The sequence below is a fragment of the Poecilia latipinna genome, unplaced genomic scaffold (genome assembly GCF_001443285.1).
Source record: "Poecilia latipinna isolate Pla-1442-1.1 unplaced genomic scaffold, P_latipinna-1.0 Scaffold3402, whole genome shotgun sequence".
Classification (NCBI taxonomy): domain Eukaryota; kingdom Metazoa; phylum Chordata; class Actinopteri; order Cyprinodontiformes; family Poeciliidae; genus Poecilia; species Poecilia latipinna.
Window position 1 is genome coordinate 1 of NW_015116018.1, and position 11,338 is coordinate 11,338.

An 11,338-nucleotide genomic window follows, 5' to 3' on the forward strand; every position below is an offset into this window, starting at 1 on the left:
TTTTCGCGCATGCGTACCTCTCATTCTGTCAGACAACAGCAGCCAGTAAACATGGCTGGTGTTGGTTTCCAACGTTTGGCCAAGGCTCTCGCTAAGGGTAAAGGTTCTGGCCTCTCAGCCCTTGTATCGGGATGTAGAGCAGGTAGGTCGTGTTTTAGTATTGTGGGTATGAAAGATTTCTTTAAACATATTTGTCATGGTTTTTAGTTTGAAGCTTCTCATGGACGTAACCTTGAATTGCGACCATTAGCTCGAGCTAGCAGAGAGTCAGCGGCTGTTCTGAATGAGTGGAGCGAGTCTTAAATTGGGTTGTGTACACGTTCATTATTGCTTTCAGAAATGCATTTTTATTGCTGTTTCAGCCTCTGGTGCGACAAAAGATAGTCTGCCTGGCGCATACCCAAAGACCCCAGAGGAGAGAGCTGCTGCTGCAAAGAAATACAATCTAAGGGTTGAGGACTATGAGCCGTATCCGGATAACGGAGAGGGGTGAGCTTCTTTTTGAAAGCTTTTTAGCTTATGTCGCATTCCGGTATAATTTCATAGGCATTGCTCATTTAGAAGGAGTCTAATGAATGGACAATAATGGACATTCGGAACTAACACTTTAATTTTATTGTTTCCATAGCTTCGGTGATTACCCAAAATTACAAGATAGGTCCCAACACGAGAGAGACCCTTGGTACAAATGGGACCACCCTGACTTGAGGAGGAACTGGGGAGAGCCGGTAAGACAGGGATGAAATTCCCTTCTAAAAGTTTTTTTTTTTAATTGTAGATATATTATTATTTCTTAATAATTAACATAGATACTGGCAATTTAAAGCTTTTGTTATTTATATGTATTGCTTTCTTAGATAAAATACAAAGTCCTATACCATACAGTTTTACAGTTCGCATGGCTGGACACCCATGAAGAAGTATTCATATGTCCTCAACTTTTTACTTTTTTTTTCACATTATAATAACCAGCGTCAGTGCGTTTATTATAGCAATGAACAACACAAAATACAGAACTAAATCCTTTTAGCATTCTGTGGGAAGACGTGAAAACTGATGTTTAGATGCTCCTCCACATAATGTAAGCTTGGTTGAGCTACTTTGCAAGGAAGAATTGTGACAAAAATTTCTGTCTATATGCAAATGAATGCTTAAAACATATCTAGAGTCATCAGATTAATAGGTTGTTCTGTTGTGCCAATATTGTAGATGCACTGGAATTTTGACATGTACCTCAGAACCCGGGTGGACACATCTCCGAGCCCTGTGCCGTGGTCAACGATGTGGAAACAACTGTTTGGTTTCGTCGGGTTCATGTTGTTCATGTTCTACATGGGGGAGAAATTTCCATCCTATCAACCTATTGTAAGTACACACCCAATTTTAGTGTATAAAATTACAGTAGACGGACTCAAGTAAATGTGTATTATTTCATTCTATGGACTTTTCTATGTTTAGTATTGTTTCATTATACATTGCTGATGGAGTTTCAGTGAGGATTGGACACATATTGTAGTGATGGTTGCTTTAAAAAGAGATCATACATCTCAAAATCCTGGTATATAATTTGACTAAATCAAACCAATTTGGTACATGTGCAGAGCTGATAGGCAAAGCTAACCATGTTTAAGTCCATTTACTATGGTTGTCAAAATAATCAATATAGCTAAATAACTGATACTAGAAATATGTAATTATAAAGCATCCTTGCTGCAAATTTCCGAATCACACCACACTCTGCTCTACTGTGGTACAAATTAACACAGGAAAATGTTAATCAGCTCAGTTGGCCACTAAATAGTGATGCAGCAAAACAAACTAGTGCAACCTACTCTGCTCTTTGATCAAAGAAAATATGGAAAATTATCATTGTACAAGGCTGCTACATACTTTTGTATAGACCAGATCTTTAACACTTTAAGAAATATGTTTGTTATGCACCCTGATAACTTTGGGTACTTGTTGCTTTTTCTGCTCCGCATTGCTTTATTTTTGCATTTATGTATTTAGTAATACACTCATTTATTTCTTTTGTTTCAGGCCCCAAAGCAATATCCCTACAACAACCTGTACTTGGAGAAAGGAGGAGATCCTGCAAAGGCACCAGAAGAAGTTAAAAATTATGAAATCTAAACCTAAAATACAATTTTGCTCTTGTATATATTTCTGGCAAAAATAAAGACTTACGTTAATGTATAAAATATCTGTGTGGAATTGTATTTTGTTCTATGTAAAGACTAAATTTGTTTCATGAAATAAAAGCAGCACTTGATGTTTTTAAATATAATTAGTTTCATGAAATAAAAGCAGCACTTGATGTTTTTAAATATTCAGATGAAAAAAAAAATATTCTGACAATTGTACTATCCCAGATATGGTTCCGATGAGTTCAGGGCGTTAGGTCAGCTGAAATGTGAGGTTATATGTAAAATGTCCCTGTGGGCGATCCGTAGCTTAGTGACAACACGGCAGTAGCACTTTGGTCTGGGCTGCTAGCTTCGCTGATAAGTAGCACTGGAGCGTGTAGACGCAAATTGTCAAGCTGTGTAACACAGTTTACGTAAGTTGCTCTTAAAAACACATTTTCCTAACCAGGAGATTTAAATTGAGTCTTTTTATCCTTTGTTTTATTTGCCTTTGATGTACTGCAATTGGGGTGGTGGCTAACGACTAGCTAGCTAGCAACAGCAGCATCGGCTGGGAGTATATAAACTGGAAAACTTAAGATATGGTGTTTTCATAGATTGGTTGAATATATAACATTTTAACCCTAACGCTAAATAATATTAATAAATTTCGTTTGTAATGTGAAATTTAATGAAGGCTACATTCGAGGTGTGCTTGCGAAATGCTAACTCGCTAGCTACATGGCAGATAAACAGAAAAATCTTATTTGATAGTAGTCTGGCAACTTGACGATTATAGTACTAAGAACTACATCAATTTGAATCAATTGTCGATGAGCTATAATTATGGTGCGATTATTTTTGTTATTCGGGTTACTGCTGTGTGAAGTAGACTGGATTAGAAGGCATTTCCTATGGCAGGTAACAGAAATAATCTGAACGGATGTTGCTGTGCTTCAGCAGAATGGAAAAGGAGGAATATAACCAAATCGATAGCTACAGATGATTTGGGGAGCGATGTCGTCTTCTGGTGTCGGTTCAATGTGTTTTATCAATTCCAGAGTTGGGAATCCAGAATCAGGAAATTTTAGCGCTGTATGCATTTATTTTTCTACTGAGAACATCAGGTTTTGTTTATCTTTATTAGTTATGTTAACCTGTACAGCAAAAAATGCCTATAATAAAATAATACACTGGTGGTCTCACCTTCCTAGGCTTTGAAACTTGAACCTCTGTAGTTGAAGATGAGGCTGAAGGAAATTCAGAGGACTGCCCACCAGGCATGGAGTCCTGCCGGACACCATCCGATCTACCTGGCCTTAGGAACATCAGCACAACAGCTCGATGCTTCTTTCAACACCACAGCTGCCATAGAGATATTTGAGATGGATTTTGCCGACCCCTCTCTGGAGATGCAGCTCAAGGGTTCATTATCCACAACAAACAGGTACTCTGTCATACATTTACACATTCTAACGTGCACATCCTGCAGTCCCCATCAGTCAGTACATAGAACTCGCATTGTGTTTCGGTTTTTGATTTTGCTTACTGGTGGATGATGCTGCATTCTTATTACAGGCAATAGCTGTTAACTATTGCAACTGTAGTGCATTGTAAAAACTATTCACACCCTTGGAACATTTTTACACACAAGCTTTGATGTATTTTGCTAGCATTTTATGTGCTAGACTGACACAAAGTAGCACACAATTTTCAAGTGGAATGAAATATTGGATGTTTTTGTTTTATTTACAAGCAAACTGAAATTGTAGTGTGAAACTGTTTTTTGGAATGTCTCAACCTTCTTTGCACATGTAGAGGGTGGCTGCCCTTTTATTTTTTGCAGGCTTTGGGGGTAATGGAGTAATGCCTGTTTTGCTCCCATAGGTTGCACAGCATTGTATGGGTAAATTTTGGGACGGCGGAAGATGGAACTGGAGGGAGACTCGTTGGGGGAAGCGAAAATGGCACATTGACTGTATATAACCCAGAGGCTATCATAAGTTCTGGAGCAGAGGCTGTTGTTGGGCAGTGTGACAAACACACAGGACCAGTCCGTGCACTTGATTTCAACCCGTTCCAGGTAAATACATTGCGATTATAGACAGATTATCCAAAAGCACATCTCGTATAATTCATAATTTTCTATCTGTGGCCTTTTCTTTCGCAGAGTAATCTTCTTGCCTCTGGAGCCAATGACTCTGAGATCTACATCTGGGATCTAAATAACTTCAGCAGCCCAATGACTCCAGGAGCAAAATCACAGGTAAGTCCTGGATTTAGAAAAGTCACAGATTCTATTGTACTATATAAAGCTATTTACAATTGAAACCACAGTCACTTTCAAATTTAATTTCCTGTTTTTGTAGTTTGAAACCTGAATAAGAGTGGAACCTCTTTTGTTTATGGTGTCGCCTTTGCTCTTATTTGTGAAACTGACCTGCTTTTTTCCCAGAGTTGTCAAAGTGCTTTAACACTCTGACCGTTAATTATCTGATTTGTATTGGACAAGCAGCTGTTTTCTCCTGTTTCAGCCCGTTGAAGACATCAGTGTAGTGTCGTGGAACAGGCAGGTTCAGCACATCCTGGCATCTGCTAACCCCAGTGGGAAAGCGGTTGTGTGGGACTTGAGGAAGAATGAGCCCATCATAAAGATCAGTGATCACAGCAACAGGGTTGGTTGTTTTTCTTTTCTTTTTTTTTCAGTTATTAAAAAGAGATAATTGAGATTTGCCTGTTGTCCATCAGGTCATGTAATTAAGGCTCCCTTAATAATTTATTTTAAGCAATTTTTTGTCTATTCGTAATACATTTGCAATAATATAATGTTTGGTGTTTCTTCTAGTACATAGAAATCAGACTATACTGTTTCCTAATTTTCACACTTTAAAATGTAATCAAAAAGGCAATAGTATTTCACTTAAAAAAAAAAAGGCTTTATGTTTTTTATTTATTTAACTTTTTTTACTTGAACAACTGAAATAAAGTAACTTATCAATTTTAATTTTATTCATATCTGAAATTTTGAAATAAAAGTTGCAGCCCAGTAAATAAAAAAATCTAATTGAAAAGACTTTGATGGTAAATGGGTGTTGTGATTTTTGCATTCTACCTTGTTATGTGACTGAAGATGCACTGTTCGGGAATGCTGTGGCACCCTGACGTGGCCACCCAGCTGGTGTTGGCCTCAGAAGATGACCGACAGCCAGTCATCCAGATGTGGGACCTTCGCTTTGCTACGTCACCCCTTAAAGTGCTGGAAAATCATAAACGGTACAGTTTTATTGATTTATCTCTCGTTGGCATAAATTTGATTGAATTTTTGTTAGATTGTTCTGAGTTTTGTGCCGCTGGCGTCTTCCAGAGGAATTCTGTCCATTTCGTGGAGCCAATCCGATTCGGAGCTCCTTCTGAGTAGCGCTAAAGACAACAGGATCCTCTGCTGGAATCCAAACACTGGAGAGGTATTTGAAGTTTTTATTTACCAGTATGTAGTTCTGAAATTATCTCTCTTGGCTACAATTGATCTTCACTGGTGTCTTGTTTTTTTATTTTTTTTTATTTTAGGTAATTTACGAGCTTCCAACTACAAACCAGTGGTGCTTTGATGTCCAGTGGTGCCCCAGGAATCCAGCCCTTCTTTCAGCAGCGTCGTTTGATGGGAGAATCACAGTTTACTCTGTGATGGGAGGGAGCTTGAAGGCTCAGCAGCAAAGCACAGCTGACATGGTGATTACTAGTTTAAAGTTTAAATGTTAAAAAGTTTTGAACATTTAGTTGTCTGTCCACGAGATGGTGCTGTTGTAAAGGAAATCACGCTGACTAATAGCTAAATTTGAAAGAGGAAAGAAAATACTTCCTAGAGAACTGGTGTTTCCCCTGACAAACATCCATAACAACAGTTTATTATAGCGGAAGTACTAAAAAGAAAGAGTTGATGCACATATTTAAACATGTGAAAGTTTTCCTGTGTTTGTATTTATTTGGAAATGGAAAAAGAGATATTCTGTTCTACAAATAACTGAATTGATTTAGCATGCAGTTGTTAATTGAACAAATCATGTTCTTTATATTTTACCAGATATCCTCTTCATTTGATACAATGGATCCCTTTGGTACGGGACAAGTGCTGCCTCCTCTACAAGTTCCTCAGCCCAGTGTGCAGGAAACCATCGTTCCTCCTCTGAAGAAGCCACCTAAATGGGTGCGCAGGCCAGTGGGAGCTTCCTTTGGGGTAAGTGTGATATTAGAATATTTCATCCTGTGTTTGGTTGCCCTGGATTTTATTTAAGAGTATCCAAACAAAGGGGTCTGAACACAAAGGCTGGCTTTATAGATTCTTTTATTTCTTTTTTATTATTATTTTAAGTTTGAAAACTAAACCATTTTTTTTTTACCTTCCTTTTCACCATTATGAACTACTGTGATCCCAGTAAAATACATTTAAATTTGTGGTTGCAAAAATGTGAAAATATTCAGAGGGGATGAATTCTTTTTGGATTTAGATACACACCATGTTTTTTCAAAGTATTGAACTTGTTTTTCTTCTGTTTTTTTTTTTTTTTTTTTTTTTCAGTTTGGTGGAAAGCTGATAACCTTTGAGAATCCAAAGCTTCCTCCGGTGCAAAGCCCCCAGCCTGTCCCCAGACAAGTGTTTGTGAGCCAGGTTACCACGGAGACAGAGTTCCTCCAACGCTCCAGGGAGCTTCAGGCGGCGCTGCAGTCGGGTTCCTTCAACAACTACTGCCAGGCCAAGATTCAGAACGCCAAGTCGGATGCGGAACAGGACATATGGAAATTCCTTCTAGTATGAGTCTCCTCATGTTTAGACACGAGCTGAATCTCTCACTCAGTCTGGGGTTATGACGTGTCACATTCCTCGGATTACAGGTCAACTTTGAGGACGAGGCCCGTATTAAATTCCTTAAACTTTTGGGTTTCAGCAAAGATGAATTGGAGAGAAAGGTATTCTGTTTTTTTTTTTTGTTTGTTTTTTTTGTTTTATGTTTCTTACCTTTCCTTTGAGTCATACCACGTCGTAGCTGTAAAAACAAAAACATTATCTTCATGTAGATTTCAAAATGTCTGGGGAAGAATTTTCAATCCAACGGCCATGGAGTCGATGCCAAAGATCTTGCAGAGAAGATGCAGCGTCTCACAACTGAGGTCAGATGTTCTCCACAGTTGTGAGTTTTGAAATCGTAACTAGTGGAAAAATAAAATCTCCTTTTCTCTCTCTCTCTCTCTCTCTCTCTATCTATCTCTCTCTTTATAGAGGTCAGATGAAGCTGCAGCTGATGCTAGAACCTCAGGGTCCATTTCACCAGCAGACTTCTTCAGTCATACTCCCAAGGACAATTCCACCTTCCAAATCCCTGTATCATGTGGTAAAAACCTTTCTTCAATAAATAAGAATAACTTTTCTTCTCATTGCTGTTTGTTTTTACTGCAATCGAGGCAGTTTCTGTTGATCACCTGATTCATAACGCCAATCATTTCTGCAGACACTGACGGTTTGATAAGCCAGGCGCTGCTGGTTGGCAACTTTGAGGGAGCCGTGGATTTGTGTCTCAATGATGGTCGTTATGCTGAGGCCATTTTGCTGTCCATCAGCGGTGGAGAGGACCTTCTCAAGAAGACACAGCAGAAATACCTAAGCAAGCAAAAAAACAGCATATCAATGGTAAGATTGTGATGCAGGTGTTTCTCAGTAAACTGGAATATTAATGACAAGTTAAATCTTTTCAGTCAGAAACATTATATGGATTCATTACATCCAGTGTGATATATAAGAGGTTATTTTTGCTGATTATTGTGGGTTAGCACAAAAACAACCTTCAGTTTTTCAGAAAATATGAATATTACAGATGAAAAAAAGGATTTTCAATATAGAAATGTCATACAATGGCCTGGATAATCAAGGTAATACATATTTTCTACTGCAATTTTTCCTTCCTCTCAACTTTCCTTTAGTGTGCAATGGATACAGTACTCTGTGAACAGACGATTTCTGTAGCATTGACTATTTAAATATATATGCTTGAAGTAGCCTGTATATATCTGTGTGTAATCAGTCTATATAGCTTCATATACCATAATGTTTTGCTAAATCATAATTTATTTCCCACAAACTCCAGCTTATATCATCAGTGGTGACCCAGAACTGGAGGGACATCGTGCAGAACTGTGAGCTGGACAACTGGAAGGAAGCTCTTGCTGCTCTGCTGACTTACGCTCACCCTGAAGACTTTGCTTGTTTTTGCGGTAAGTTTAAACATTTCTTGGCGTGCGACTTGAACCCTGACATGCCTCCCCTCTCTGGGAACTGTAAAATTGCAGTTCAGGGTTTGACTTTCTCACCAACACCAGTCTATGCATGTCCTTGCTCAATTTCCAGTTGTTCTTCTATCTTTAATATTTTGGAGTTTTGCCATATGTCCCGCCAGATACCTTGGGAAACCGGCTGGTGCATGAGGGCACAGAGAAGCGCTGCCTGCAGGCCTGTTTGTGTTACATCTGCTCTGGGAACATTGAAAAGCTGGTGGAGTGTTGGGCCTTGCACAGAGAATGCTCTTCCCCTCTTGGGCTAGAGGTACAATCTCAGTATGGCTGTTTGCATCGGTATAAAAGCTACTTTAACATTTTTCTAGATCTTTAAGAAATTAGCAAAATGTTAAAAGTTTATTTTACTATTTAGTATTTATTATGTCCATTTTCCTCATAAGAGTTAGTTTTCTAGTTGATTGTTTTTGGAGTTAATCTGTGATAGTACAGATTCATACACTCATAAAAACTATGTAAAAAAAAAAAAAAGTTATTTCTCCTGGTGTGATGGCAAACAATAATTTAAACTTCTGTTCTTATGAATTTGTACAAACTAAATATTGGTTTCACAGATCAAAAAGTGAGTTGTGTTTTGTTTTAATACAGAATAATCCAGCTCAGAAGTGTTTTGGTATTTGAAATAGATCTAATCTATGTCTGACCAGTTTGGAACGAAAATTGATTTTCTCACTTTTTGTTAGAAATCTGAGTCTTTAAGAGAAAGGAGTAGGAAGCCTGTGTTAAAACTGTGCATGGATCTATGTGAATATTGTGTTTTATTATTATTTTTTTTATTTTTATTTTTTTTGTAGGATCTGGTTGAAAAAGTGATGATGCTACGGAAGTCGATTGAGCGCCTCCGCAACAGTGAGGTGGCAGTGCAGAGCCCAGTGCTGGCTGAGAAGCTGACCTGCTACGCTGGCATCCTGGCTGCAGAGGGCAGCTTAACCACTGCCATGACATACCTGCCTGACAACTCAGACCAAGTAAAAAAAAAAAAAATCTTATTTTAAAGCCTCTAGTTTGACTTTGTGTAATTTCTCACTTGAATTAACCAAATCTTGGTTTCTGTACAACTTTTTTTCTCATCAGCCTGGCATCAGGATGCTGAGAGACCGGCTGTACCATGCTCAGGGAGAGGCTGCTGCCCAACAGCAACCTCCAAACTCCTTCAACAAGGTCGGCGTGCCAACAGCTAATCCCACTCCTGCAGCTCAGCCTCCTGCACCAAAAGCACCAATCATGGTAGAGATGGCTTAGCCGTAAATTCAGTCATAATACCACAAAGCATTTTTGTTTAAATTGCTCAACATACTGTTTTGGTTTTTTTTTGTTTTGTTTTTAACCTTAGAGTCAGTTCCAGCCATCTGCTCCACCACAGGTTCCTTCACAACAGCAGCCTCCAATGCCATCAATGTTTACTCCTCAAGTTCCTCCACCCAACTCAGGCCCAGGTCTGCCACCATCCTCTCATGCACATCCGCCCAGTTCCACCCGCCCAGTTGTAAGGCCTTCCTATCCGCAACATCCTGCTACAGCTTCAGGTTTGGCAGCTTGAAAATTAGCTTAAAGAATCTGTCTTGCAAAATGTATCGTATCCTTATTTGAATTTTTTCATATTTCTTAATGTAATAACTACAAACTTTGAGCGTGACTTCCTGTGATAATCATGCAAAAAATAGCATATAATTGAGAAGTGAGAGGGATAAATAGTTAAAAAAAAAATCTAAAACATTTGGCATTTAGTGCCTTTTGATCTGATTCTCTGAAATTAAATCCAGTGCAATCAGTTGCCTTCAGAAGCCATGCAATTATCATGAAGGCAAAGAAAGACAGCAGACAGATCATGGATAAAATTGTGGAGAATTTTAAATCGAGGTTAGGTTATAAAGCAAAATACCCCTTTGCCCAAGCATCTCCCAAATCGCAACTACGACTCTACTAACACACTTCTGCACACTTGAATAACAAACCTATTTAAGGCCATAGAGGCCACACCGCATGAAAGTGGAAAAAAAAAAATGTTTTCGTCTGAGAAGACAAAAATTGACCTTTGTGGTTTACAGACAAAACTTTAGTGAAGTGAAACTAACACGCCGCCCCCACTGCGCAAAATGGTAGCAGCGTCTAGCTGTGAGGGAGCGTTTCATCAGCACAAATAAGGACGCACAGCAGAGTCGATGTGAAGATGGATTGATGTGAAAGTGTAAAAGACTCCCACCTGAACGCTTGCATACACACGCTTGCGCATTCGCTCTCTCATAGGCATGCTCGTAAATGTAAAATAAAAATTCACAATGTCTTTATCAGTAGCAGAACAGTCGCCTTGTTCTTTCAGCAAGATCAGACAGATTTAGCAGGTCATACAAACTTGTTTTTACTTTGGCAAAGATCTGATAAGATTGTTGTTGTTTTTTGTCAACTTACCCGTGGGAATTCTTTTTCTCTTTCTGAGAACTCTGATGTTCCTCAGAGCTTTTACTTTTTAAATCTTCGGGACCACAGTTCTTTTGAGAAGCGCGCTACTTGTAAACTCATCAAAAGAGAATGAATTTGCTCCTAAATCACCGCTCAGAGACGGATACATGAAATTCTTAGCTTGGGTTTTATTCAGTGTTTGATTCACTGTGCTGCATCTACTCTAGCAGCCATTATGAGGATAGAGCTAAAATATGATTTAGTTAACACTTATTGTTTTTTTATTACTATTTAATATAAATTCATAAACATGGAAATGATAGATTAATGTATAAACCCAGAACATTATGAAGTTAAAGTTTTCCTTTTCCTTCTGGACATCTTAGTGTTTTTTTTTTTTTTTTTTTTTTTTTTTTAAAGTGAAACACATGGCCAATTTTTCTTTTAACTAAAAATCAAAAAGAAATTTT

General features: G+C 38.3%; 2 protein-coding genes across 3 annotated transcripts in view; both read left to right on the forward strand.

The window, feature by feature from the left end:
• Positions 1–6: 6 nt before the first annotated feature.
• On the forward strand, positions 7–2,188 carry LOC106940882 (NADH dehydrogenase [ubiquinone] 1 beta subcomplex subunit 8, mitochondrial-like). The gene is made up of 5 exons (XM_015023747.1): positions 7–142; positions 363–489; positions 629–728; positions 1,210–1,365; positions 2,041–2,188. The coding sequence occupies exons 1-5, from the start codon at positions 10–12 to the stop codon at positions 2,131–2,133; spliced, it is 609 nt and encodes a 202-aa protein (XP_014879233.1). The 5' UTR covers positions 7–9; the 3' UTR covers positions 2,134–2,188.
• A 256-nt stretch (positions 2,189–2,444) lies between these two features.
• Positions 2,445–11,338, forward strand: part of sec31b (SEC31 homolog B, COPII coat complex component) — a 17,992-nt gene continuing 9,098 nt past the window's right edge. For both annotated transcript variants that reach the window (XM_015023748.1, XM_015023749.1), the window contains exons 1-19: positions 2,445–2,560; positions 3,341–3,573; positions 4,014–4,209; positions 4,297–4,392; positions 4,661–4,801; positions 5,257–5,399; positions 5,491–5,590; positions 5,694–5,855; positions 6,208–6,360; positions 6,703–6,933; positions 7,017–7,091; positions 7,200–7,292; positions 7,402–7,513; positions 7,631–7,809; positions 8,264–8,390; positions 8,573–8,718; positions 9,263–9,436; positions 9,543–9,695; positions 9,802–9,994. In XM_015023748.1, the coding sequence (XP_014879234.1) occupies positions 3,371–3,573; positions 4,014–4,209; positions 4,297–4,392; positions 4,661–4,801; positions 5,257–5,399; positions 5,491–5,590; positions 5,694–5,855; positions 6,208–6,360; positions 6,703–6,933; positions 7,017–7,091; positions 7,200–7,292; positions 7,402–7,513; positions 7,631–7,809; positions 8,264–8,390; positions 8,573–8,718; positions 9,263–9,436; positions 9,543–9,695; positions 9,802–9,994 (2,677 nt within the window). In that variant the 5' untranslated portion in view covers positions 2,445–2,560; positions 3,341–3,370. The remainder of the gene's footprint in view (positions 2,561–3,340; positions 3,574–4,013; positions 4,210–4,296; positions 4,393–4,660; positions 4,802–5,256; positions 5,400–5,490; positions 5,591–5,693; positions 5,856–6,207; positions 6,361–6,702; positions 6,934–7,016; positions 7,092–7,199; positions 7,293–7,401; positions 7,514–7,630; positions 7,810–8,263; positions 8,391–8,572; positions 8,719–9,262; positions 9,437–9,542; positions 9,696–9,801; positions 9,995–11,338) is intronic.